The sequence below is a fragment of the Notechis scutatus genome, chromosome 8 (genome assembly GCF_049901735.1).
Source record: "Notechis scutatus isolate UNSWTSFEM ecotype Mainland chromosome 8, rNotScu1.2, whole genome shotgun sequence".
Taxonomy (NCBI): domain Eukaryota; kingdom Metazoa; phylum Chordata; class Lepidosauria; order Squamata; family Elapidae; genus Notechis; species Notechis scutatus.
In genome coordinates, this window is record NC_142016.1 from 21,664,298 (window position 1) to 21,689,539 (window position 25,242).

The following is a 25,242-nucleotide window of genomic DNA, read 5'->3' on the forward strand; positions in this document are numbered from 1 at the left end:
GTTTCATCAAAAAGATGGCGCGCCAGCGCTTCGGTGAGCTTTTCCGGGTAGAAAGCCATTTCTACCGAAAAAGCTCACCAGCGCTGGCGCGCCATCTTTTATGACGAAAAAGTGCTTCCGTGACGTCACCGAAGCACTTTTCGTCATAAAAGATGGCGGCGCCCAGTTGACGCCGGTACCGGGCCACGGCGCCCAGCTGATGGCGGAACCGGGCCGCGGCGTCGAAAAGGTTGGGGATCCCTGTTCTAGATCACTGTTTTGCAACCTCAAGTGTGGACATCAGTTCCCAGAATTCCCCAGCCAGCCACGTGACCTATATATATATTTATTCCAATAAATAAACAGCACCTCCCTCTCGTGGCCAGCCAACGAAGTGCCACCATAAATCACCATCGGGGAAATCTTAAATTCAACCTTGTGCTCCAACCAAGCCTTCCCATTGGAGATCTATCTCTGGAAAATATGATTGGATATTACGCCCCTCCTTTCCCCTCCTCCTTCCCCATTTTTGGTTAGTCACCCTAGGGCTAGGGAAGAAATTTGCCACAAAAACCTTAAATTTCATTCAAATTCAGTATGTCCATGCCAGAAGAGAGAGGGACAATACATTTCAAATAATAAATAACCCGTAGGGCTGATTTTCAGGCAAAGTGGTGCATCTAAATCTTGTCTCCAGAACATCAAAGCCAAAGCAAAACGCTTGTTCCTAGTCCTCAAGATTTTACAGGCCGCAATGCTGAAAGTAGCTTGTTATAGTGATAGAAGCTAAGGGACGGAAGCCTCCATGACAAGATCCGGGGAGGATCAGAAATGGGAACAAGGGAAGCCCTCCCACTGCAACCAAAAGCTGGACCAGCTGAGGATGGGAACTGCGGTTGGAGGGGTAAACCATCTTAGCCACATCCGACGTCACTTTTACAGGCCTTCATAAGAACGCGTTGGGAGTCGGCAGCCAGCTCTTCCAGGCACTGTCCCAACATGGAGTAGGTGGTATGAAACGAGATACCGCCAGAGGCCAGGGCTCCGTAAATCGGGAACCGATGGAGGAAAAAGTTGGCCACCATCAGGCCTGTCCCAGTGGCCTTTCCCAGCAAACTGATCACCACATCCTTGTTGATGCTTCGGCCTAGACAGCTGTGTACTTCTTTTCTCAGGACCTCCATGGACTTCCCAGACCGTTCAGCCAGACGGGATAAAGAGGCAGCGTCGAGGCCGAAGTCTTGCCGGTAACTGGACAACTTCTTGAGCAAAATGGTTACATCACAGGTGAAGGCCAGGCCCGGCAAAGGGACAGCAGCTACCAAGCTGGAAATCAAAGCCACCTTCCAGATCTCCCGATGAAGGACCTTCTTCTTCTTCTCGATGATCACCGTGGAGACGTTGGGCAGGGACAAGAGAAAAGCCTGCTGCTTATGAGTGGGCAATTCCTGCTCCAGAGTTTCCTCAAAAGCCTGGAAGTCAAACTTCTCGAGGTAAAAATTGCTGAGAAGGAACACCTTGGCACCGCTCAGCCCAGCCTTGGAAAGCTTGCTCTGGCAATCCTTTCTGATCACCTCCAGAACTTGGGCTTCGGTGGGCGGGTTCTTCTTCCTCCGCTCGGCCTCCAAATCATTGTCGATCTTGGTGCGTATGAAGTAGAACTGCTTTCCCTGTTGGACAATGGCCTGGGCCAAACGGACGTGGTTTTCTTTAAATCGTTCGGAAGCCAGGATGATGAAGAAATCATAACGGGAAAACTCCACCGTCTCTAAGTATTTATCAGCCCGGAAGTTGGGTGTTCCTATACCGGGGAGATCCCAGAGGACCACGTTGGCGTGCCCGGGATAAGGATATGGCGTGGGCTTCATTGTAGTCTCTGTCACGCCCGTCGCGGCCGCCCCTTCCTCTTCATCAGTCATGCCCCTCAAGACGTTAACGAAGGTGGATTTCCCAGCGCCCGATTCTCCGGTGATCGCAATATCCAGCTGGGCATTCCAGATGGTTTCCAAACTGCCCTGGATTCGGGTCACCACTTCAGAGAGGCCCCCGAGTTCGTAGGCTTCCTGGATCTCGGCAATCTCTTTCTCGCTGAACTCTTCGAAGCTGAGGTGCGTGGGCTTCTGCACCCTGTGGAAAGATATGAGGGACAGTCAATGTTATGGATGGAGAACCTGGATTAAAACCCAGTGTTCCATGGAAACTGGGGAAACACAGATGCAAACAAGGAAACATTAAAATATGCATTGAAAAGTCCTGTCATGCCCTTGTTGGAGTCTGAATCTGAGGGGGAGATTGAGGAACTGACAGGGAGTGGGAGTGTTGCTTCGGTGTCTGTGGAAGAAACGGGGGAAGAGCACAGTCCGGCTGGGCACTCAGAGGAAGACCCAGGGCCACCCCTCTTCATCCTAGGGCATGGAGAAGGGAGCAACATGGCTTATGGGAGAGGAAAAGGCCCTGATCCCTTTCATTAGTTGCAACTGGAAGAACAGGATATAAGTGGGGCATTTTAAACAGCTCTTTGCTGGAAGCAAAGCGTGTTTTATCTTGGTCGAGGCTTATCTGGGTTTTGGTGTCTTCCCAACTGTGGTTGCTGCGTCATCTTGTGGAAGTTTGCAATTTATCATCCTGGCCTGCCATGTTAATAACTCCAGTGTGGTTTGTGTTTATTTTTTTATGTCTAATTATTTTTACTTTTGGTTCAGACTGCATTTACTCTCTTCATAGACTGTTTTTGGAAGAGTTTGATATCAAGTCGAGGATAATTGGACATTGAGGCCCAAGTTGGAGGCATTAAAGGGAATTTATTCTACTTTTGTGACTGTGTTATTTTTGTGTCATGCCCCGGGTCATCATAAGTTCTTTGGAAAATACAGTAGGCTCTCTAAAACAGGAACTATAGATGATTTGGTCTTGTTTAACAGACGGGTAGTCCTCGATTTACAAGTTTGTTTAGTGACCATTCAAGGTTACAACGGCCCTGAAAAAAAGTGACATGATCATTTTTCACACAACCATTGCAGCATCCCCGTGGCCAGGCGATCAGAATTCAGATGTTTGACCATTGACTCATATTTATAACCGTTGCATGATCGCCTTTTGTGACTTTCTGACAAGCAAAGACAATGGGGAAGCAAGATGCACTTAACAGCCGTCAACTGCAGTGATTCACTTAGCAACTGTGGCAAGAAAGGTCACAAAAATGAGGGTAAAACTCACGTAACAATTGTCTGTCTTAGCGGCAGGACTCTGGGGCTGAATTGTAAGTTGAGGGCTACCTCTACTCAAGAAAAAAAATCTAATTCAGAATGATTAACTGTGATATCTAAACAGAAACATCCATGTTGTCCACAATCAGTTTCCCAAATTTGCCCCATGGGCAGGATCAGTGGTGGGATTCAGCCAATTCGGACCAGTTTGGGAGAACCGGTTGTTAAAACTTTCTGAGCCATTTGGTGAACTGGTTGTTGGAAGAAATCATTAGGGCAGAGAACCGGTTGTTAAATTACTTGAATCCCACCACTGGGCAGGATTCTTAATTTATATAAGTCAATAATAGCAATAGCACTTAGACTTATATACGGCTTTATAGTGCTTTTACAGCTCTCTCTAAGCGGTTTATAGAGTCAGCCTCTTGCCCCCAGCAATCGGGCTCCTCATTTGACCCACCTCAGAAGGATGGAAGGCTGAGTCAAACCTTGAGCCTGGTGGGATTTGAACTGCCAAATTGCAGGCAGCTGGCAGTCAGCAGAAGTAGCCTGCAGTACTGCACTCTAACCTCTGTGGCTCCTAATAAGCTAATAGAACTGAATCTCTGCAGCTCAGGGTTGAACAATGGAATCTTTGTGTGTTCTCAGAGTTGGTTATTTGCTTGCAGACATTTCATTATGTTAGGTAACCTCCTCACATGACATCCCAACATTGCAGATCAATCATGTTTACACACCCACATGAAAGAGACAAGAAGAGGCTAAGAAGGAAACAAAAAGTCCAGAACACATCCTCCTTCCCCGGCAACAACACCCAGATAAGCAGGGACTAATTCCAGACAAACAATTAAGTAGAAACCAATAGTTCAATTAAGGAACTACCGAGGAGAAAAACCACGCCCATCAACCCTGGCAGAACAAGTTACAGGTAGTCCTTGACTTATGACAATAATGGAGCCTGCCCATTACCGAACTGATTATATAACCATTTTTGCAGAGGTCATTAAGGGAAGCCATTGTTTACGACCAAACCACAAGTGAACGCCAATTTGGGCAAAAACATAAATCTCAGTCATGTGACCACTGCAAATAGCCATGAATGCAGACTGGTTGCTGAGTGGCTGAAATGCAGTCACATTCACTGTCAGGACTTCAGAACCAGGTCAAAAGTCCCTATTGGGGAGAATCTATTGTAACTTGGAGTGGTCACTAAGCAACCGTCGTAAGTCAAAGACTATCTGTACCGTATACAAACAGGGAGCAAAATCCACACTTATTCACACTGTTGACATTAGTTGCGTAACGAAATATTTGCAAACAAACAAGCAAGTTCAGAGCACCAAGGACACCACACAGCAAGCTAACACAAAAACAAACAACTACCCTGACAACTACAGTAATTGCAATGTTTGTAAACCAGACTCAGCGGTCTTCTGAATGTAGGCACTGGTGTTTCCATCCTCCCTTTCTCGACCTCCAAAATATTAACCTGGGAAAGTGATCCAGGGGGATCAGCTATGGAAAATAGAAGGATGTTAAAGAGTATTAGAGCTTTTGACCAGATCTCAGAAGAGCAATTCCAGGATCTAATCTGGGTTGGTCACCGGAACCAGAGATTTTGTCTTTTGAGCTTTCGGACTTGTGCTGGAGCCCATCTTCAGGGAATTTCTCTCTAGCTAGAACTTCTCTTTTTCGGACTCGTGGGGGGAGAGGAGGAACAGCCAGCAGGGAGTGGAAGTGTGGTTCCGGAGGTTGTGGAGGAGGCTGGGGAAGGGCAGAGGCTGGCTGAGCAGTCGGAGGAGGACCCAGGCCCATCCCCTCTCCATCCTAGGGCACTCAGGGAGGAGAGGATAAGGGAGAGACATGAATGGTGTGGTCTATGGGGGAGGAAAGGGCCTTGAGCCCCTTCATGGGCTGCAGCTGTAAGAACTGGTTAAAAGGACAGACATGCGTATGGGCCAGTGGTGGAAACAAAGCATGGACATATCTCTAGTCTGTCGTTCCTCTCTGAGTTTGGCATCCTTCCCAGTGTGTGTTCCCGATATCTGTGGACGTCTTCAAGCCCTTATCTTGCCTGGTTCCCTCAATTGCTTCAGTGTGGTTTGAGTTGTTTTTACTCTTTATAATTTATAGGCATTTTTAGTTTAAACGGCATTTCCTCCTTCTTGTAACTGCTTGTGGGGGAGTTTTTTGTCTCCAGTCAAGGAGATTTGGAGCTTTGAAGCAAAGTGAAGGAATAAAAGGGGCTTCACCTGTTTTTGTGACTGTGTTTATTTTGTATCCCACCCTGGGCCATCACACCCATCTTCAGGGAACTTCTCTCTAGCTAGAACTTCTCCCTTTCGGACTCTTGGTGGAGCCCATCTTCAGGGAACTTCTCTCTAGCTAGAACTTCTCCCTTTCGGACTCTTGGTGGAGCCCATCTTCAGGGAACTTCTCTCTCTACAAAACATGCCATTTTTCTGAAAAAGAGAAGTTCCCTGAGGATGGGCTCCAGCACGAGTCTGAAAGCGAGAAGACAAAAACCTCTGGTCCCTATCACTGACCCAGATTGGATCCTGCAATATTATCCTGGGACACGTACACAGGTCATCCTCAACTTACAACAGTTCATTAAGTGACCGTTCAAAATTACAACATCACCGAAAAAAGTGACTTAGGTCCGTTTTTCAAAGTGACAACTTTTGCAGCATCCCCATGATTATGTGATCAAAATTCAGATGCTGGGCAACTTGATTCATCTTTATGACCGTTGCAGCGTCCCGAGGGGGTCATGTGATCTGCCTTTGCAACTGTCAACTCATAAAACATTCCTATGCCTGTTTTAGTAGTTGCCATAAAAAAGGGGGAGGAAGGAAATCTGGAAGGGCAGTGCAGCAATTTGAAAGCGAAAGTACATTCCAACTCTTATCTTTAAAAGATTGTAACTAAACTACCAGAGCTTTTGGCCGCGAATATATTTAATTGGAGAACATGATTGATGACACCCAGCCTGTGAATGTACTCAATTGGAGAATCTGGTTTATGAGAAACCGGGGGAACAGGGTCACAGGTGACTAAATTATGTATGCCAGAGTTGGCTTCATACAGGGCAGTGCCAGTATGCTGCCTCTAATTAATCCTTTGAAGTTTTTTGAAGTTTGGCTCGAGAATCATGATTTAATTAGGGCGATTGTTGGAATCCTAACAGCGACCTTCTGATAAGCAAAGTCAATGGGAAAGCCAGATTCCCTTAACCACCAAGTTAGTCACCTATCAACTGCAGTGATTCAACTGCGGCAAAGAAAGGTTGTGAAAAGAAGCAAAACCTCACTTAACGAACGTCTCACTTAATGTCGGGCTCAATTGTGGTCGTAAGCCGAGGATTACCTGTGTTCGCCTTCGTTCGAGAGCAACTCCACTTTTTTTGCTGGCCAGCTGTCATACCAACCTTTCATACTGGTGCAGGTCCTTCAGCAAATCTTCCCGCAGCCGGGGGCAATCAAGGGCGCCAGGCTCAAAAGCAGAGATCAGGTATACAAAGGGATCCACGAGAGGGAGGGTCCCCAGAGATTCGGTACACGCCTCCCGGAGGGCCCGGAGGACTTCCGACCGATTGTAACGTTGCCCCATCAACCGCTTGAGAGTGTGAAGGTCCAGATCAGCCTTGGTCCGGGCAAAATAGACCTTTTTGCCAGCTTGCCGGGCCTCCAACACAAGGCGGCCATGAGAATCCTCAAACTTGTTGTCGGTCACCAACACAATCAGTTCGGCCTCCCTCATCCATTGATCCGCGTGGCCCTTGCCCTCCATCGACCGCTCCCACAGCAGTAGATTATTGTAAGTTGGGTCAGGGTACAGGATGGGCTTTTCCGATTTCACTGCAGTCCCCACGGGGGCTGATCCGACATCATCTTCGGTCATCTCTCGTACGGCGTTAAGAAGAGCCGATTTCCCAACGTCGGATTTCCCCACGAAGATGATAGAAACGTCCCCGCAATCGGGGGAACCCAGAGCAGAACCTGGAGGGGTCTTCACGGACATGTTTGGTGTTGACAGAGAGAGTAAATTTTCTTCTCAGAAGGTTGCAAACCTTTAAAGAAAGAAAGACAAAGGTCGAAGAAGGAGAAATGTCTCTTTTTAGGCTAAAATCGAAACCTAAGTTTGGCTATAAATATTTTAAGCAGCACTCGGTCGCAAGTATCAATGATCACATCCAGCACAATTGGCGACAGGCCAAGCGTATAATAATAATTTTGTTTAATTTCACTGCGTGCCCATAAAAATCGGGATGGGTACATGTTCACCTCCCTTACAGGAAAGTGCTTATTGTTCTCATTTTGTTGTTCAAGCTTTTTCTGTTTTTCATTGCTCAACAAGACCAACAAATCACATGACGATGTTTCCAAATCGCGCCATGATGCAAGCAGGAGTGGGAGATCTGGAAGGTGGTTTTCCTATCAGAGGCAGCACTACAGTTTCCTGGTTTGTAGCCTGGTGTTTTAACAAGCTAGACCAGGTTGTTGTTTTTCCTGGTTTGCATGCTAGATGGGGAATTACGTCAGGAGTCTCCAACCTTGGCAACTTTAAGCCTGGAGGACTTCAATTCCCACAATTCCCCAGCAAGTCTGGCGGACTTCAATTCCCAGAATTCCCCAGCCAGCTTTGCTGTCCAGGTTCTCAGGGCTCAGCAATCTGGGGCTTGCAGAAAGACGCCTCGCAGCAGCTCCGGTTTGGGGTAGCCCGAAACGAGGGGCCAAGCCGGGCAGGGAAAGGGGGCCCGTTTGCATGATCCGGCCGTTGCAAAACAAACCAAACAAACACACCGCCCTTCCTTCCTTCCTCCCCCACCTACTTGCGGGTCGGTGGTCCAGCGCAGGGCAGGCCGGATTCCCCGGGGCAGAGGAGCGTCCGGCGACCCTTCCCCTTTCGCTCGGTCTCCCGGGGTGGGGTGGGGTGGGGTTTCTCCTCCGGCCGCTCTCGCTTCTCGGCTCGCCTCTCCGGGCTCTCCTCCTCCCCGGCGCGTCAGAAGAAGGGGCGGTTTTGCGGCGCCGCGGTGCGAGCAGAGAACCGGGGCTGATGCGGGGAGAGGGGGGGGAAAGTGAAAGTGCAGAAACGGCTTCTGGATCGCGCGCACCGTCTGCTGGAGCAAGAGAAGAAGTGGGGAGGGGGACCCTCAGCCCGCGGGGAGGAGGGGGAAGCAGGACTGCCCAGACGCGGCGTTGTTGGCCGCGGATCTTCTTCTTCTTCGCCACCACCCCCCCGCCTAAGACGGAGGCGAAGCGGCTCCTGGAGCCCTTTTGGAGGACAGGTGAGCGGCTCTTTCCCGCGCCAATCCGGGGATGTGGAGAAAGGGGAGGGGGGCTGCAGGTGTGGCGGGGGTCACCTGGAAAGGTGGAGGGGTGTGTGAAATCCAGGAAGGCAGCTTCGGTGGCCTAGAGGCGGAACTTCCTCCTCACAATCGGGAGGCTGTGAGTTCAATCCTAGGTAGAGGCTAATATTCGGAATAGACTCGAGTAGTGGGTTGGACTAGATGACCTCCAATATCCCCTCCAACTCTGTTATTGTATGACCTCTTCCCTCCCCGCAAAACGGGCAGGAAGAACTAAACTGTTTATTCCCCCCCCCCCCCCCAAAAAAATATCTTTCCTCATGGTCGCCCGAAATATGGCAAGCCCTCAAGGCGCGGTCAGTATGCGGTAGCTTTCGATTCCTCCCCGTCATGGGCTGAACCGGGAAGGGAAGGAAGGAGCGGAGGGTGGTTGGGAGCACCGGGCAAGAGACAGAGCAGGGCCTAGAACTTCTAAGCTGCGCCTCCTGGGGGAGGGGGTCCCTCTCCCCCTCCCCAGTCTCCACCCCATTGCCCAGTGGCTTTTGATGGGGGTGAGTTGCCTGGTGAGTTGTCTCCAACTTGAAAGCCAGCGGGGAACAGGCAGAAATTCTAAAAAATAGGGATTTTTCCTCTGTTTGTCAAGCATGACGCTTGTGGTCCCGGAAGGCCTGCGCAGGGCGATGTTAGTCGTGGGAAAGCAGAGATGTGGCTGGAGCATGATTGTGTCTTGGCAACTTTGATGATGGGTGGACTTCAACTCCCATAATTCCCCTGCCAGAATTATGGGAGTTGAAGTCCACAAGTCTTAAAACAGCCGAAGTTGAGAAACACCTGTGATACATGGCTGCAGGTGGTTGTGTGAAGCCTGGATTCCCACCAGGTGGTTCCTGCCTGGGCCACACTCACCTCCTCTCTTCTCTTCCTGCAGCTCAGCCATGGCCAGCTTTCCCTATTTCAACGAAGCACAGCTGAAGAGCCGCAAGGTTCAATATCTGGCCCAGAACTCCGTCGCAGCTGCCTCTCAAATCCAGGAACTGCTGGATTTCTTGAACTCCTTCAAGGTCCAGGTTGGGATCCTGGGAGAGCACCGCGCAGGGGTGACCATGCTGGTTGAGGCTCTCCTGAGCAAGCCCAGCCCAGTGACCAACCTTTTTGCTTACTTCCGGGAAGCTCAACAGCCCACACTCTCTGCAGAGGTCCACGTCCATCCCACCTTCCCTTACCTTGTCTTGCACGATCTACCTGGCTTTGAGGCCACCGAGAAACCAGCTGCCTATCTCAAGAAGCTGGGGGACCTAGAGCAATTTAGCTGCTTTGTGATGGTGGTGGGAACCAGGGGCTTCACAGACGTCCATCTGCAAGTCCTTAAGGCAATCAAGCAAAGGAAGAAAGTTTTCTTTGTGGTTCGCACCAAGATCGACCTGGATCTGCACACAGCTAGAAGGCGCCTTCGATACAGACACAATCCTGCAGAGCAGATGAACCAGATCCGGAAGGAGTTGTCCGAGACATTGACCAAGGATGGGTTGGAGGCCAAGAAGCTCTTTCTAGTGTCTGGGCTGCAGACGGAGAGATATGATTTTGCTTGGTTCGAGGATAGTTTGGAAGGAGAAGTGCTCAACTTGAAAAGGTTAAAAAAAAGGGGGTCAAGGGGGACAGGGGGTTCTGACTTTAGATCAGAACATTTTTTACTTTTCTTCCAGGGCTGGAAAAGAAGAGGTGTCCATCTCTTGCATCTCCGTACAATGCCATTCCGTCCTTTTACATTAGCCTGTCGAGCTAATGTCCTTTTTTTCCTTAGTTGTTTTCTATATGGAACTCAAATAAACGTGCTAAAACAGAAGATTATCAAGGAAAGTAGGAAAAGAAACCTCCTATAATTTAGCTGTCATGCCCCTGTTGGAGACTGACTCCGAGGGAGAAGGAGGAACAGCCAGCAGGGAGTGGAAGTGTGGCTCCGGAGGTTGTAGAGGAGGCTGGGGAAGGGCAGAGGCCGGCTGGGCAGTCAGAGGAGGACCCAGGCCCATCCCCTATCCATCCTAGGTCACGCAGGAGAGGATAAGGGAAAGACGTGGTCTACTTGGGAGGAGAGGGCCTTGATCCTCCAGCTGTGACAACCGATAAAAAAATGTATAAAAATAATGTTAACATTAAAAATTACTGTATATACTCGAGTATAAGCCTAGTTTTTCAGCCCATTTTTGTGCTGAAAAATCCCCCTCGGCTTATACTCGAGTCAGATTCCCTCTGAAAAAAAATGGTGTGGAGTCGCGGCCTCCGGTGGCAGCGACTCCCAACAGCCCAGCCGGGAAGGGAAAGGCAAAAGCGCTTTGCCTTTCCCTTCCCGAGGCGGTGGGACTGGGGCCGCGCCGGCGGTAGTGACTCCTGACTCAGGGGCCTCCGAGGAGGGAAGAGAGTGACTCCTGCCTCCCGCTGTCATCATCATCTTCTTCTTTTGAGTTAGTGAATCAATTAAACCTTTCATGATAGTGAGATCGTTTCCCAAATTAATTATTTTTATTTTTGAAATTTACCAGTAGCTGCTGCATTTCCCACCCTCGGCTTATACTCGAGTCAATAAGTTTTCCCAGTTTTTTTGTGTAAAATTAGGTGACTCGGCTTATATTCGGGTCGACTTATACTCGAGTATATACGGTAAATGAGGGTTTAAAAAAATTAAAGAATGACAAACATCAAAAGCGGAGAAAAGTCCTATGATAGCATGGACATTATTATTGGACGTGCCCAGTGTAGTCTCCAAGAAAGACAGTGTTGAGTCCTTAATGTATCCTGGCCGTCTTCTCACTGTCCTTTTTAAGTGCAACTAAGACAATGTCTTGTGTTTACAGTATATTTCTGCTCTTGGTTCTTTGTAGGCACCAAGAGGGAACTCTGAAGGACTTCTGTGCGGTGAGTCAAAAGATGGTCAAGGAGCTATTTGACATTTGCAAGTTCGACAGCTTGGCTGAAGTCCCAACAGTAATCCAGCGTATGCTGACCGATCCCGCTCAAATCCACCTGAATGTAGCTCTGATTGGGGAAACAGGCTCAGGAAACTCCTCCCTGATCAATGCGCTGAGAAGAGTAGGCCCTGAAGAGCCAGGGGCAGCCCCCACTGGAGTAGCGGAAACAACCAGGAGAGCCACAGCCTACCCGTTCCCATCCGTCCCTAACATGTTCCTGTGGGATTTACCGGGAGTGGGAACGAGGGAGGATGATGTGAAGCGCCTGGATCTCAGCCGCTACAGCATCTTTCTCTTGGTGGCCTCGGAGCGCTACAAGCACATCCACAGCTGTCTGGCCAAAATTATTGCTTCGGAAGGGAAACAGTCTTTCTTTGTGAGGAACAAGATAGACGTAGACATGGAAGCCCAAGGTGGAAACCAACCCGAGTTGAAGGAGAAACTTCAGGAACAGATCCGGAAGAGATGTGTGGAAGCTCTGAAGAATGATGGCGTTGACTGTCCAGTCTTCTTGGTCTCCTCCTTCATCGCTGAAGCCTACGACCTCCCTCTCCTTCGGGAAGAACTCCAGAAACAGGCTTCTGAGTGGAAGAGGAAGGCATTGAGGAAAGTGATCCCGACCGTCTTCTCCCAGCTGGTCAGGCTCAAGAGCAAAGTGCTGATGAAGGACGTGTGGGGGAAGACCTTGCAAGTTGGCCTCTCCTCTGTGGACGATCTCAAGGAGACTGTGGTCGAAAACCTCCTGGCCATCATCACCAGCTTCTGCATCCACCTTGGTCTGAATGAAACGTCTATCGTGAACACAGCCCAGTGTACTGGCAAAGCAGTCCACCTGCTTCAGGAACAGATCCAAAGCCGCTTTGCCCGGCCAATGCACTCCACCGAGGTGCTCAACCTCATAGTTAAGTCTCCCTCATGGAACAGCTGGGCGTGGAACTATGTGCCATACTGGGGCCAAAGAAGCAATGTGGAGGCCACCATCTCAGTGGAGAAAGTTTACAACCTGCTCAAAGAAGCTGTAGTGGAACTGTCCGAAGACGCAGAGAGGCTGCTGCTGGCAGCCTTCTCGGAGGATTAGAGGAGGAAGAGGGATAGATTGATTTTGGGATGTGGGGAGAGGAAGGGCCAACCACCTTTGTCGCTCTTTAAAAACAGCGGAGAGAAAAGTAACGGGAGCGTCCCTGCGATAGGACACACTGAGGCAAGAGCAAAGATTGCTTGGCATAGTGTCCGGTGGCGGCGGCGATGATGGTGATTTTCGGAAGGGCCCAGCAAGATTTGGCTATAGAAACTTAAGAAATGGAAAGCCAATGCTAAGCCTTTACCCCTTTTCAGTGCTCATACACACTTACATTGTAGTGTCTCTCAGCCTTTGCAACTTTTTAAGGTGTGTGGACTTCAACTCCCAGAATTCTCCAGCCAGGAGTTCTGGGAGTTGGAAGTCCACACAGCTTAAAAGTTGGCAAGGTTGAGAAATACTGGTAAGTTGTCCTTTATAAGAAGCAGTTCCTATTACAGAGAAATCAGTGTTCTTTATATGAAGCAGTTCCTATTATTACAGAGAAATCAAATGCTTGCTTACTTGCTGGGATCCTGTCTTAAAGTATTGGCCTGATATAGTGGGAAGGTAGTTTATTTTTCTGAAAGGGCAAACACATCTCCTCCTAGGACAGGCTTCATACAGCTTGGCCTGTTCAGGAAAGTTTTTGAATTCCCCAGATGTACACGTGCTTAAAAAGAGAGCTGTTTTCTGTCGAGGAGAATTCTAATTCTGTAGATTGAAATAGTTGTTTAAATTTGTTTGTTCTGGAAGTAGGTGATGTTACAGAGTTATTAAAAACACTGGTCAGGGGTAGAATGTCTGCACAATGCAAACTGCAATGAAAAGTTCTACACGTTGTACATCTAGCCATGCCACAAGTTAACTGAAAACGGTTGCCTGTTTGTAATTTGCTGCATGACAAATTAAAATAGTTGTTCTTTGTTGAAAAATCTTGTTTTGATCATCGTTCTTGTTTATAGTATGCAACTCACTGGGTTTCTAAAATCTTCACCCTCAGTCAGGCCTTGCCTAATTGTTTTTTTTTTAATTGTTTATTTTAATTTGATTTGCCAAACAGTGCGGGATCAAAAGTCCAAATTCTTCTTACAAAATATTTGTCCAGCATGCCTGCAGCAAATTGTATTCAGAGTGATGCAAAAGCACTGTGGTTTCTGTGGCTACCGGATGCTGGGGGAAGACTCTCATTTGGATGACAAAATTGTCTATTTGGTAATTGACAACTACATCCAGCACTTGGGGCAGAAATTAATATACTGTAGCAACTTATCCTATTTTCCTCCTCTCTTAGATGGGAAGTCAAGACCACTACTAGAAAAGATGAATAAATACAGGTAGACCTCAACTTACAATCGCTCACATAGCTACTGTTTGAAGTTATGACAGGGCTAGAAAAAACGACTTTCAACCAGTGCTTGCAATGTCCACATGGTCACAATCTGGGGGCCTGGCAACCAGCTCACATTTGCAACAATTGTGATACCCCAAGTCTCATGATTGCCATTTGCAACCTTCCCAGCCAGCTTCCATCAAGGAGTTATTTTTTGTTTTGTTTTTTTTTTCTTCCTTTTATATTCCACTATACAATAAAATATTGTTCTTGCCGTAGAGTTAGGGATCTTCCAACTTGCAAGTTTAAGACCTGTGGACTTCAACTCCTAGAATTCCTGAGCTAACATGGCTGGAGGAGGAATTCTGGGAGTTGAAGTCCACAAGTGAAGTCCACAAGGGGGAGTACATAAGCGCACCAACCTGCCTGTCCTATTGTTTCTTTTTATTTTTCTTATATGTATCCATGTCATGTATTCATAACTATGTTTATACTTATACCTGTTATCTTATAATCGCTTGGCAAAATAAAATAAATAAAATAAAGCTGTCCAGTTTGAAGACCCCTGCCCGTAGAGCGAGCCGATCCGAACGCCTGCACGAAATCCATACTCTTTATTTCCGCCGCGTGCCTAGAGATGCCGCCCGCTGTTTTCAACACAGACAAGTGAAAGATTTAAGGGAAATGCGGAGGCCTCCGGCGCCCAATCTCTGAGCTAGGTCTCATAAATCCTTCTAACTTGTTTCAGGCAATATCATAGACAGTTTCTGAGAGGGGGGGGGAGAGAAGAGCTGAGAAATGGCGCACGCGCATCGCAGAAAGCGTTCTCCAAAGCTGAAAAGCGGCTGGCCTTCAAAGAGTTCCACCGGATAGTTGTATCTGCGCATGCTCCTAGCAATGCGAGATTCCGAGCCACCAAGAACGTTGAACGAGGGGCGCAGGCGCCGTCTGCTCTAGCTTTCTGTTCAGTTTTCCATCAATTCTCCTGCGTTTTTAATTGCATGTCATGTCACGTGTTGGTAAAAATATATTCTCCAGCGGAAATTATGTCATTTTATCTGCTAAGACAGTTTTCCTTTACAGCCATGAATAAGAATAGTAACAGTAATTTTGCAGTTGTCTATCTTCTGAGTCTGGTCGCATATTAGGAAGATATTTTTTCTAGACACAATATCTAATGATGAAGGAATTGCAAAGTTTTTTAAAAAGAACTGAAGCAGTAGAGAGCTAGTTAATTTATAAACATGGGACTGGCATCAAATTGTTGCAGAGGTTTATTCATGGTGCATTTCAACTGAATTTTCCTCCAGGAAGGGTGAGGGATTACAGTCGTTGCTTTTTGAAACAGGCACGGCACAACTTCCTCTGAACAGCTAAGTAATGCTTCTGGATAACCTTATTTTTATGGATTGTGTCGCATTAACTGCAATGGAGTTTTCCGGAGACAAAAAATACAAAACTGCTCACATAGTTGTATGTACATATGTATGCAAAGTTATGGGAGATTTGGTAGATACAGAAACTAGATTGAGGGACTGGCTTTGGCACACCTGGACAAAATACCATGCCATGGTAACACTGTAAACCGCTCAGCACTTTCTGAGCGGTTTACAGCGTTAACATATTGCCCCCAACAAGCTGGGTCATCTCAACCTCATTGTATCACCTATTTTGTGATTATTAAGCAACTGCTATGACTTAAAAGTGACCACTGCTGTCATAAAAGCAGATCAATGGTTCTCTATGGGCTGGCAAATGCGTGACCTCATTTGTGGTCATGTGTGACCTCACCCTACAGCCATCAATTGAGGACAATTAGTGGGCCTGAGATATGGTCATATGACCTGAGGGGGGCAGGCTGATCAATAGCACTTTGGAATAGGGTCGTAAGTATCTCTGGATGGGTCTATGGTAACTTCAACTGGTTGCTACGCCACTGTTGAGGACTACCTGTAATATCCCTGGCAAACCACCACAAGGCCTGCTGCTTTGGTGATAGCAGAATGAATGCTTGCTATCCTCTTATAAGGACATAAAAGAGATCTTGGTTTGTAAAGAATGACTGTGCACCATTAAACTCAAGAGATCAGGCAGCTTCATTTGTAGAGACAGCGAAGTTGCTTCCGATTCTTCCTCTTCCTCCTGCATGGCTGAAATACCTGCAACAATTAAAACCCACTATGAGTTCTGCTAAAATTAACCATTATCTACCATAGTCTAAGTCAGAGGTGGGGAACAATGGTCCCTTTATGACTTGTGGACTTCAACTCCCAGAATTATATCCACAAGTCACAACAGGGCCATCATTCCCTAGTCTAAATCATGGAAGTTTATTTATATTAAGTAATGAATCACGAAGCTATTTTTGATCATTAAGCCTCAAAGGCAGATCAAGATGATCACATACAAGTTTCTCAATGCTGCAGACCGATCCCAAATAATGGCTATTCTATGTATATGACCCTAGATATTTGCTGTTCACAAGTACAGCTTTCTCTGCCCCCACTCCAGAAGCAGAAACTCTTCAACTAATCGTGTGGTGGATTCTTTAAATTTAAACTTCTAGGATGCTGGACCACATTTTCATAATCACACTTCAACTTATCCAGAGAGTGCTAGATAACTACTGGTATCAATGATTTCCCAAGTAGATGGATCCTTCACAACCCATCCATAAGAATGAATGCTTGCTATCCTCTCATAAGGACATAAAAGAGATCTTGGTTTGTAAAGAATGACCGTGCACCATTAAACTCAAGAGACCAGGCAGCTTCATTTGCAGAGAACATTTGCCTTTCGAACTGGAACTGGCTTCCTTATAAGAGAGGCCCCCGGCCAAGAGCTGCACCAAATCAGCACCCCCTCAGTTTCCCCCCCCCCCCACCATTTGCCAACACAGAGATGGGCACAATAAAAAGTCATACATACAGAATCGTTTTTATTAAACCGTTATTTCCAGCTCCTCCTGGGAAGGGATATGGTTAGAATTCATGAGTTTAGGCGGATCAGGGGCCATTCCCCGGAGCTGTTTCCCTAGAAGCCAAACACGCACACACGCACACACACACGTAACGGAATACAGCTTCTGTACTTCGGCATGGGCCACCCAGATGCCAACATGACGACCATGGAAATGGGAGCCTGACTTGAGAAGGGACTGTCTGGGGAAGCAGGATCTCAAGGACAAGCGATTCCAATTCGTCTCTTACTATCTCCTGGCCCCGTCTCCCCCCGCTTTGGGATGGGCCTGGAAGAAGATAATTCTGGTTCTGTTAATGAAACGGACTTCCTGCTAGTGCTACGGTTACAAAAGTCCATGAACAGGATCTCTCCTTGGGGGGAGGTTAGAATATTTTAGGGCCCGCCAGATCCAGATCACTGAAGGGCAAGGAAAAAGGGGAAACTTCACTTCCTGCAAATGAGCTGAGGTTTGTGGTTGTGGTTGTTGTTTTTGAAGTCACTGCGCTCGCCGCCAGGGAGGCAGGATACAAAAGTGATGTGCTGCCTCTCGGTCTCCTCGTTCCAAAGCTAAATTCATTTCAGAAATACGGAAATGTATCTTTTTTTTTTTTTTTTTAAAGGAACTAAAAGTAAAGGAGGGTTGTTGTTTTTTCTCCACTTGTTGAGTATCCTAGCAGGACAGATCCCTTAGCAGGGGCCACCTATCACAACAGGGAAATATTTGGAAGCGGGCTGGGGGGGGGCGGGGGGAAAGGGGGAGGGCTGAAGACCGATCTACAGCTCTCCGCGAGCATGGAGCATGTAGTGCTCGTGAAGTTCGGATACCAAGCCAAATTCGCCTGGGCACTCGGTGCAGTGGTATGGTCCGTCAGCCCCGTCTGTGTCCTGGTCCCCGTTAGCCTCCCTGGGAGCAAGAGAGGGAGCGACCTTGTTACGAGGAGGAGGGGCTGGGGGGCTTCTGCGCCAACTGTGTTCGCAGCGATGGCCCTCCAGCGTGGCGGGAGAGGTGAAGCCCACGCCGCACTCGGCACAGATGTAGTGAAAGGCTCTGCCCCGGCCGGGAGTCGGGCCCGTCCGCCCTTCCTGGCTGTCAGGGTTTCCCAGCAAGGTCAGCGGAGGGGAGGGCTTGGCTGAAGAGGAACCACTGTGCGGCCTTTTGCGCCCCACGTGGTAGCTACGGTGCACCTTCAGGGCCCGAGAGGTGCCGAAGCCACGGCCACATTCGGGGCATTCATGCCATTCGGGGCTAGGAGCCTGGGAGGAGCTGAGGCGATCCTGCCCTCCCTCTCCAACTTCATCCACCTGTTCCCCAGCAGTGGCCAGTTTGGGTTCTTTGTTCTGCAGACCTAGGAAAATGAAGAGAGAGAGAAAGAATACAGTGAAATATGCAAGTACTAGCTGGATACACCCGTGCTTCACTACGAAACTATATAAACTTAAAAGCTTGAAAATGAATGAGTAGTTACAATCAGCCTTGATAGGGCCAGGGGGTATTTCTTGGTGTAGGCACCATCCACCATGCAGGGGGAGTTCCTGTTGAGGGGTCCAAATGGGCCATGGAACATTGTCGTCTTGATCAGGGGTCTTCAACCTTGGCAACTTTAAGACTTGTGGGTTTCAACTCCCAGAATTCTAGGAGTTGAAGTCCACAAGTCTTAAAGTTGCCAAGGTTGGAGAGCCCTGGTCTTGATGTCTTGGAGGGCTAAATCTAGGTTGGGATCAGGTACCTCAGCACTTATAACTTTGTCAACAGACTGTAATCTTATCTTCTAGCCACAGGAGACTATGAACGTGGGAGAGTCCACATTTCTGCCAATTCCACGGAGTACATGTGACACCTGGTATTTCCAAAGATGCAACCTTTAGTGAGGAGCTTCCCGTGAAAAACCCTTGCTACTAGGACATGTCTTATCATGAGGTTTTTGTCCTTGCTTCAAGAGCTGTACGGATTTCTGGCCATTTCGGATTGCAGGTAAGCGTAATGAACAGATCCAGTCGTCCGAAATGGCGCATATACGTCATTGCATCTTGAATTCGCTCATGCTTGGAGCAGGGTCCTCCACTGAAAGAAGAGGGCGACACAATCATCTTGCCAAGCTGTGATAACTGGCTGTCAGGTCTTGTCATTGGCGTCCTTCAGGTGCACATACTCCTCAGTTCTCAGCTTTTTTGGGGGGTTGTTACGAATCCAATGAAGTCTTTCCCTCTCAATTTTCGCATACACGTCAACCAGAAATTGATTGAGAAGGTTGCAGAACAGCAGTAGGTAGCATTATTCGCCATCACGCTCCATTATCCTGCAGCTGTAGAAGTCAGCTGCAGACATGGTCTTCTTAAGAGGACCCTGAGTCTTGGCGTCGCACTGAGGTATATTGATGTAATAGCCATCTTCTCCACGACACAACATCAGAGGGGACTGGAGAGCGTCATAGTTGTTGTCTCTGCTGTGGAGAACGATCTCTCTCTTCTCACAATCCTGCCGACAATGAGAATGGCCACTTCTGTAGTCGTGGGGGCATTTAAACAACCTTGGTGCTCTCCAGAAGGCTTCCTATCGGCGTTAATCACCACCTGGAAGTCCTTGTGGCCCTTAGGAACAGAATCAACAGCAGCCTTAAGTTCCAGAATATTCTCGTTGTGTTCACGCAGCAACTTCTGCAGTTGGCTAATCGGTTCTGGATTAACACCTGGGTAGATTCCACAGCGGATGTCCCCCTCATTGTCATCATCACCAACAAAGTATATCTGGAGAAATGAAGGCTGCTGCTGAGGCCCCACCATAATACTCCCCATCCTGTGGTATACCTGGCCCTGCACTTTGAATATTGGCATAAAAATTTCCCTCCTTCACTTCTCTGGCTCCAAAAGATTTCATTTGAAAGCATCCATTGTACTTCCGGGCAGCAGAAAGAAAGTGCTCTGTCACTGAATGCTGGTGGGTGAGAAGGCTGTGTAAAGGTTCGTGGTAGGGCTGAAGGGGAGAGAGGTGGACTTTACCATCACTGCAGCACATCCTGGGAGTTTCATCCTGCCACTTCAGGGCACGGCACCAGGCACAGGGTAACCGAGGTCCGAGATTAACAACCTTTTCCCTGGAGTAATCAATCTGAGGTTCATATTTAAAACCAGACAAATACTTATTAGTCCAAGGCATTGCTCTGATCTGTGATTTCTTTTTATTGTATTTAGCTGTAGCTGCTTGAGTAACATTGACTTCAAGATGACGTTGACGATACTTTTTTGCAGCTTCCCTTACTTGTGTTTTCCTAATCGCGTCTGTAAATCTTTTCCTGCGTTTCTTCCCTCTTTTCCCTTTAACTGGTGTTACAGTAGAAGGAACAGATTCGTCTGAACTGAGGAGGTCAGTGTAAGAAGTGAGTTGGGCCTGGGACACTATGCAGGAGAAATCTGGTTCACAATCCGTTGGCTCAGTGGTGGTCGGTGATTGAAACTCATAAGGGAGTATGTCTCCTACCGCCTTGAGTCCGGAAGCAGTTCCATAGGTGGAAGGCATAGACACTTTTGGTGAGGTACCGACGTTTAGGACTGTAAGGAGCCCCAGGCCGCTCCTGAGTGAAGGAGTGGAATGTCTGCCAGTTTGAACTGAGGTAACGGAATGTGAGGCAACTGGCAGCTGGAACAGAGTTCTTTTCAGGTGGGGAGGGGGAGTAGAACTCCTTAGCATCAGAGCGTGTTAATTGCTGTATTAAGAAATAGTAATGATCTGATGGTCATTTCGAAAAATCCTTTCTTATCGAGCACCTAGAAGGCAAGAGGAACATACGTGCCAAATTTCAAGTTTGTAGGCTTTATGGTTCTGGAGATTTCGTGATGAGTACTTGGCTTTTATATATATAAAGAAGATAAAGCATCCTTGGCTTATCTCCACTCTACAACTCCCAGCTCTAACACAGGGAAGGGGATGTTTTTCTCATTTGTCTATGGCAGGGGTGTCAAACTAGCAGCCCACAGGCCAGATGCATCACACGCAAGCCATGCCCACCCCAGCTCCACAATATGTCACATGATGGCAACGTGACGCCCGTGTTTGACACTCGTGGTCTATGGAGATTCTCAATCATCCACATCATGGTTGTGCCAAACGTGCTTTTCCAAAAGACAACTGGACTTTCATTTTTTTTTGTCCTTTAAACCATTTCGTTTCTCATCCAAGAAGCTTCTTCAGCTTTTGGAAAAGCACCTCTGGGACTTTCCTCCTTTGGCAGCCCCATGGATAATTTGTTAAATCAAGGGGTCAAGTTTTATGTATTTTGTGGAATCATAAAGGAATGTGAGGAGAGCAACCTGCAGGAAAATACCTTGAATTAAGAAGATACAAGAACTACAGCTATTCAGTGGTGCTGGAAATAATACTCTTCATATCCCCAAAAGTAGTATTTTGATTGCCTTTTTTACAGATTACAACCCCAAGCACAATACATTTTAATAGCTGTGCCCAGCATCAAACCTGAACATCTCTTCTACTGCTGCCCCAAAGTTTCTTGTTATGTAACACTCCTACCTATGATCTGACAGATCAGCTTACCTGGATAGCCATTGGCAGATGGGGTCGCAGGGCTACTGTCTCCAGAAGATACAGAGGTTGCTTCCGATTCTTCCTCTTCCTCCTGCATGGCTGAAATACCTGCATCAATTAAAACCCACTATGAGTTCTGCTAAAATTAACCATTACCTACCATAGTCTACGTCAGAAGTGGGAACAATGGCCCCTTTATGACTTGTGGACTTCAACGCCCAGAATTATGTCCACAAGCCACAACAGGGCCATCATTCCCTGGTCTAAATCATGGAAGTTTATAATAAGTAATGAATCACGAAGCTATTTTTGATCATTAAGCCTCAAAGATCATATATAAGTTTCTCAATGCTGCAGACTGGTCCCAAATAATGACTATTCTATGTATATGACCCTATAGATATTTGCTATTCACAAGTACAGCTTTCTCTGCCCCCACTCCAGAAGCAGAAACTCTTCAACTAATTGTGTGGAGGATTATTTAAATTTAAACTTCTAGGATGCTGGACCACATTTTCATAATCATACTTCAACTTATCCAGAGAGTGCCAAATAACAACTACTGATGATTTCCCAAGTAGATGGATCCCTCACAACCCATTCATAAGAACATGGAGGTCGTAGGAGCCCTTCCAAAACACGAGTAGTCCTCAACTTACAACTTGTTTAGTGACCGTTCAAAGTTACAACGGCACTGAAAAAAGTGACTTATGACCGTTGTTCACACTTACAACCATTGCAGCATCCCTATGGTCACACAATCAAAATTCAGACGCTCAGCAACTGACTCATATTTATGAGTTGCAGTGTCCCACGGTCACCTGATCCCCTTTTGCCACTTTCTGACAAGCCAAGTCAATGGGGAAGTCTGCTTCACGTAACAACTGTTACAGATTTAAACACCTGTTGCAGTGATTCACATAACAATCATGGCTAGAAAAGTAGAACGGGACCAAAAATTCACTTAACTAATGTGTCTCGCTTAGCAACAAGAAAGTTTGGGCTCCCTTGGGGTGGTTAGGTCAAGAACTATCTGTAATGAGAGCAAAGGGCCGCTTGGAATTTCAGCATGTAATTGTTTTAAGCGCTGCTTTTGCTCCAAGTCTCCAGGGCTGTCACTTTGAACTACTCTCCTTGCACAATGCCACCCCCTGGTGCTCTGGTGCAAGACGTGCAATTAACGGGAAAGTTAACGGTGTGTTAACCCTTGTTATCACTAAGGGTTGTACCTGATGATTTATGATGAATGTATTTTTATGATGGCGATGATTATGATTTATCACGTGTGGCTTTTATGTACAATGAGAGCTTATGCACTGAAGACAAATTCCTTGTGTGTCCAATCACACTTGGCCAATAAAGAATTCAATTCAATTCAATATTCTATTCTACTCTATATTCTATTCTATTCTTATTCTGTTCCTATTCCAATTCTATTCCAATTCCAATTCTATTCTATTCCCATTCCCATCCTATTCCTATCCTATCCTATTCTATTTTATTCTATTCCATTCCTATTCTATTCCTATTCCAAAGAGCTTGCGGGGGTGGGGAAGAGAGGCGATTCCCACGTTGCAGAGATTTTGAGGAGGACCTCCTCGGCCTACCAGAAAGGCACCCCCCACACCCACCCACACCCGTGTGCTTGACACGCTCCCCAGGGGGAGCCTCTCAGCCCCTTTTTCACGGGGCGAGCTCAGGGACCCCACGGCCCCAAGTTCCGCAGGCCGGGCAAGCAAGCCCGTCCCCCGCCTGGCCTGTGCGCTCACCAGTCGAGGTCCCATCCTCCTCCTCAAAGCCAATGTCCTCAGAGCTGCCCACTTCCACCGGCTTGGGTACTTCGGACATCACCACCCCTCAAAACAAGCCTGCGGCCCAACCTGCAAGAGGAGCAGAAGCGGGACACGAGAGAGAGAGAGATGGCGGGGAGCCCCCCACCCACCCCCTCCTCTTTTTCCGGGGTCCCATCCCATAATAGTCAGGCCTGCCCCCCCACCGCCCCCGCCAGGCCAAGCTAAGCGCTAAACCGGCCCCAGCCTTCGTTTCCCAGCATGCTCTGCGGCTAGCGGACCGCGGCGGAGTCCACAATCCCATCATGCACCGCGGCTGTGGAGGGGAAAAAAAAAAAGAGGTCCCGCGAGCCAAAAGTAGAAGGGGGGAGGGAAGTTACCCCTTTCCCACAATGCCTTGCACAGTCTACCACTCACCGGTTCCTCCGGATGTGGGGAGGGGCAGCCCGGTCCCCTCCGGCCACAGGACCCCCTAGCTGCGCAAGCGCAGAGAAAAAGAGAGGGGGAATTAAAAATATATATATATATATATATAAATAATTATATTATATATAGGCCGGACCCGCCCACCAACCCTCAGGCCTTGCGCGTGCGCTGTGAGGCTCGGGTGTGTCAATCCGGCACTGCGCATGAGCGAGCCGGGGGCCGCTTTCTCTTAAACGGGCGGTCGGGAGTTTTGAGCCCCCCACTCCCCGCATGATGTGCCGTTCGAATCGTTCTGCGCATGCGCGCGGCAAGAGTCGTGTGGAGAGGAGTTTGTGAAGTATAGATAGCCCTCGATTTACAACAGCTTGCTTAGTCACCAAAGTTACAATGGCGCTGAAAAAAGCGACCTGGGGCCGGTTTTTTATGACCGTTGTAGCCTTCCCCGTGGTTACATGATTTACATTCAGACGTACGGCAACTGATTCACGGTTATAACTGTCGTAGCGTCCCAGGGTCGTGTATTCTAGTTTTGCAACCAAGTCCAGATTCGCTTAGCGACCATTGAACAACTTGCAGCGATTCGCCTTAACAAATGTGGCACAAAAGGTCGTAAGACAGGGCAAAACTCCCTCAAGCCATTTCTCGCTTAGCAACATAAATTGTGGGCTCCATTGTAGTTGTAAATCCAGGACTACCTGCAGACTAGAGTGGAAGGGTGACGAGAGAAATGCAACAAAAATCAGTTGTGATAAAATGCAGTTTTAAATACATGTGTCTAATTCGGGAATAAGTACAACGGAGTTTTGTGATTGCCACTTAAGTTTTGGTGTCTCTCTCCCTCCCACCCCCATAATTGCAGAATAAAAAATATAAGCCAGGATCAAGAATCAAATCTTCCCCCAATCTGGTGCCCCAGGATGGGCACTGGTGTTATTATTCCCATTCTGGAAACTGCAGCCCAAACTGTCTTGATCCTTCCTGTTCGGGCTACAACTTGACCTGGCTGAGGATTCTGGGGAATGTAGTCCCAGGAAGCCTGACTGGGGGGAAAACTATGCACCTTTAAACACTGACTTCCACAATATGGTGGACTTCACCTCCCACAATCCCCGGGTGCTTTTTTTTTTTTTTAGGAGGCAACTGGACTTTCTTGTTTTTTTCTTTTGAAGACGTTTCACTTCTCATACAAGAAGCTTCTTCAGCTCTGACAGGATAGTGGGGGAAATGGAAGGATTTATACTCCTTGCAGACAGCTGGTCATTTGCATCCTTTTGGAGGGTTGTGGGAGCACTTGGAGGTTTATCTGTGTCCTCACCTAAGTGATGCTCCTAGTTCCTGTAGTCTGCCATTTTTTCCTCTGCAAATCCATTCCTCCTCCCACACCATCCAAAGGGTGTTCGTCCCAAATGGTATAGCTAAAAGTCTGCAGAGATTCTCAGCCATCCAGGTCATGATTGTCCCAAAGATGCTTTTTTTTTCTTTTTCTTTCGAAGATCCCTAGACAGCTTTAAGTGGATTTGAAATTCTGGGAATTGTGGTACTATAGCACTCCCGGAGAAGCAGAAGGCTGCTGGAACAGAATTGCTGCGTGGCCTCCTTTCCATCGGCTGGTGTGATTTCCTCCCCCTCCAAGCATAAACCTCCCAAAAAATGTCTTAAAGAGCAGCAATTCTGGATAA

The 25,242-nt window shown here is 47.7% G+C and overlaps 3 protein-coding genes across 8 annotated transcripts; 1 reads left to right on the forward strand and 2 right to left on the reverse strand.

Moving 5' to 3' along the window:
• Positions 1-324: 324 nt before the first annotated feature.
• On the reverse strand, positions 325-8,183 carry LOC113421148 (interferon-inducible GTPase 5-like). 2 transcript variants are annotated; one of them, XM_026681396.2, is made up of 3 exons: positions 8,020-8,183; positions 6,616-7,257; positions 325-2,106 (listed from the first exon to the last, which is right to left on the reverse strand). In XM_026681396.2, the coding sequence occupies exons 2-3, from the start codon at positions 7,206-7,208 to the stop codon at positions 894-896; spliced, it is 1,806 nt and encodes a 601-aa protein (XP_026537181.1). In that variant the 5' UTR covers positions 7,209-7,257; positions 8,020-8,183; the 3' UTR covers positions 325-893. The 2 variants fall into 2 exon arrangements, with proteins under 2 accessions (XP_026537181.1, XP_087827211.1); XM_087971085.1 differs by having other exon boundaries at positions 8,016-8,107.
• Positions 8,184-8,197: 14 nt separating this feature from the next.
• Positions 8,198-13,451, forward strand: LOC113421147 (interferon-gamma-inducible GTPase 10-like). 3 transcript variants are annotated; one of them, XM_026681395.2, is made up of 3 exons: positions 8,198-8,475; positions 9,425-10,126; positions 11,373-13,451. In XM_026681395.2, the coding sequence occupies exons 2-3, from the start codon at positions 9,432-9,434 to the stop codon at positions 12,535-12,537; spliced, it is 1,860 nt and encodes a 619-aa protein (XP_026537180.2). In that variant the 5' UTR covers positions 8,198-8,475; positions 9,425-9,431; the 3' UTR covers positions 12,538-13,451. The 3 variants fall into 3 exon arrangements, with proteins under 3 accessions (XP_026537180.2, XP_087827209.1, XP_087827210.1); XM_087971083.1 differs by lacking the exon at positions 8,198-8,475 and adding an exon at positions 8,635-8,651; XM_087971084.1 differs by lacking the exon at positions 8,198-8,475 and adding an exon at positions 8,894-9,047.
• Positions 13,452-16,770: 3,319 nt separating this feature from the next.
• On the reverse strand, positions 16,771-23,613 carry ZNF428 (zinc finger protein 428). Of its 3 annotated transcripts, none has more exons than XM_026681391.2 (4): positions 23,555-23,613; positions 23,117-23,227; positions 21,357-21,455; positions 16,771-18,156 (listed from the first exon to the last, which is right to left on the reverse strand). In XM_026681391.2, the coding sequence occupies exons 2-4, from the start codon at positions 23,193-23,195 to the stop codon at positions 17,585-17,587; spliced, it is 750 nt and encodes a 249-aa protein (XP_026537176.1). In that variant the 5' UTR covers positions 23,196-23,227; positions 23,555-23,613; the 3' UTR covers positions 16,771-17,584. The 3 variants fall into 3 exon arrangements, with proteins under 3 accessions (XP_026537176.1, XP_087827205.1, XP_026537175.1); XM_087971079.1 differs by lacking the exon at positions 23,555-23,613 and adding an exon at positions 23,518-23,540; XM_026681390.2 differs by lacking the exon at positions 23,555-23,613 and having other exon boundaries at positions 23,117-23,470.
• Between the last annotated feature and the right edge of the window lie 1,629 nt (positions 23,614-25,242).

What these genes read in the sequence shown, in the direction of transcription:
- LOC113421148 (XM_026681396.2), bottom strand. Translation starts at nt 7,208, where the DNA reads ATGTCCGTGAAGACCCCTCCAGGTTCTGCTCTGGGTTCCCCCGATTGC. An exon ending in GACCTGCACCAGTATGAAAG is followed by an intron (nt 2,107 to 6,615) that starts GTTGGTATGACA and finishes ATCTTTCCACAG; the next exon opens with GGTGCAGAAGCCCACGCACC.
- LOC113421147 (XM_026681395.2), top strand. Translation starts at nt 9,432, where the DNA reads ATGGCCAGCTTTCCCTATTTCAACGAAGCACAGCTGAAGAGCCGCAAG. An exon ending in GAAGTGCTCAACTTGAAAAG is followed by an intron (nt 10,127 to 11,372) that starts GTTAAAAAAAAG and finishes GGTTCTTTGTAG; the next exon opens with GCACCAAGAGGGAACTCTGA.
- ZNF428 (XM_026681391.2), bottom strand. Translation starts at nt 23,195, where the DNA reads ATGTCCGAAGTACCCAAGCCGGTGGAAGTGGGCAGCTCTGAGGACATT. An exon ending in GGAGGATGGGACCTCGACTG is followed by an intron (nt 21,456 to 23,116) that starts GTGAGCGCACAG and finishes TAATTGATGCAG; the next exon opens with GTATTTCAGCCATGCAGGAG. An exon ending in ATCTGCCAATGGCTATCCAG is followed by an intron (nt 18,157 to 21,356) that starts GTAAGCTGATCT and finishes TCATTTTCCTAG; the next exon opens with GTCTGCAGAACAAAGAACCC.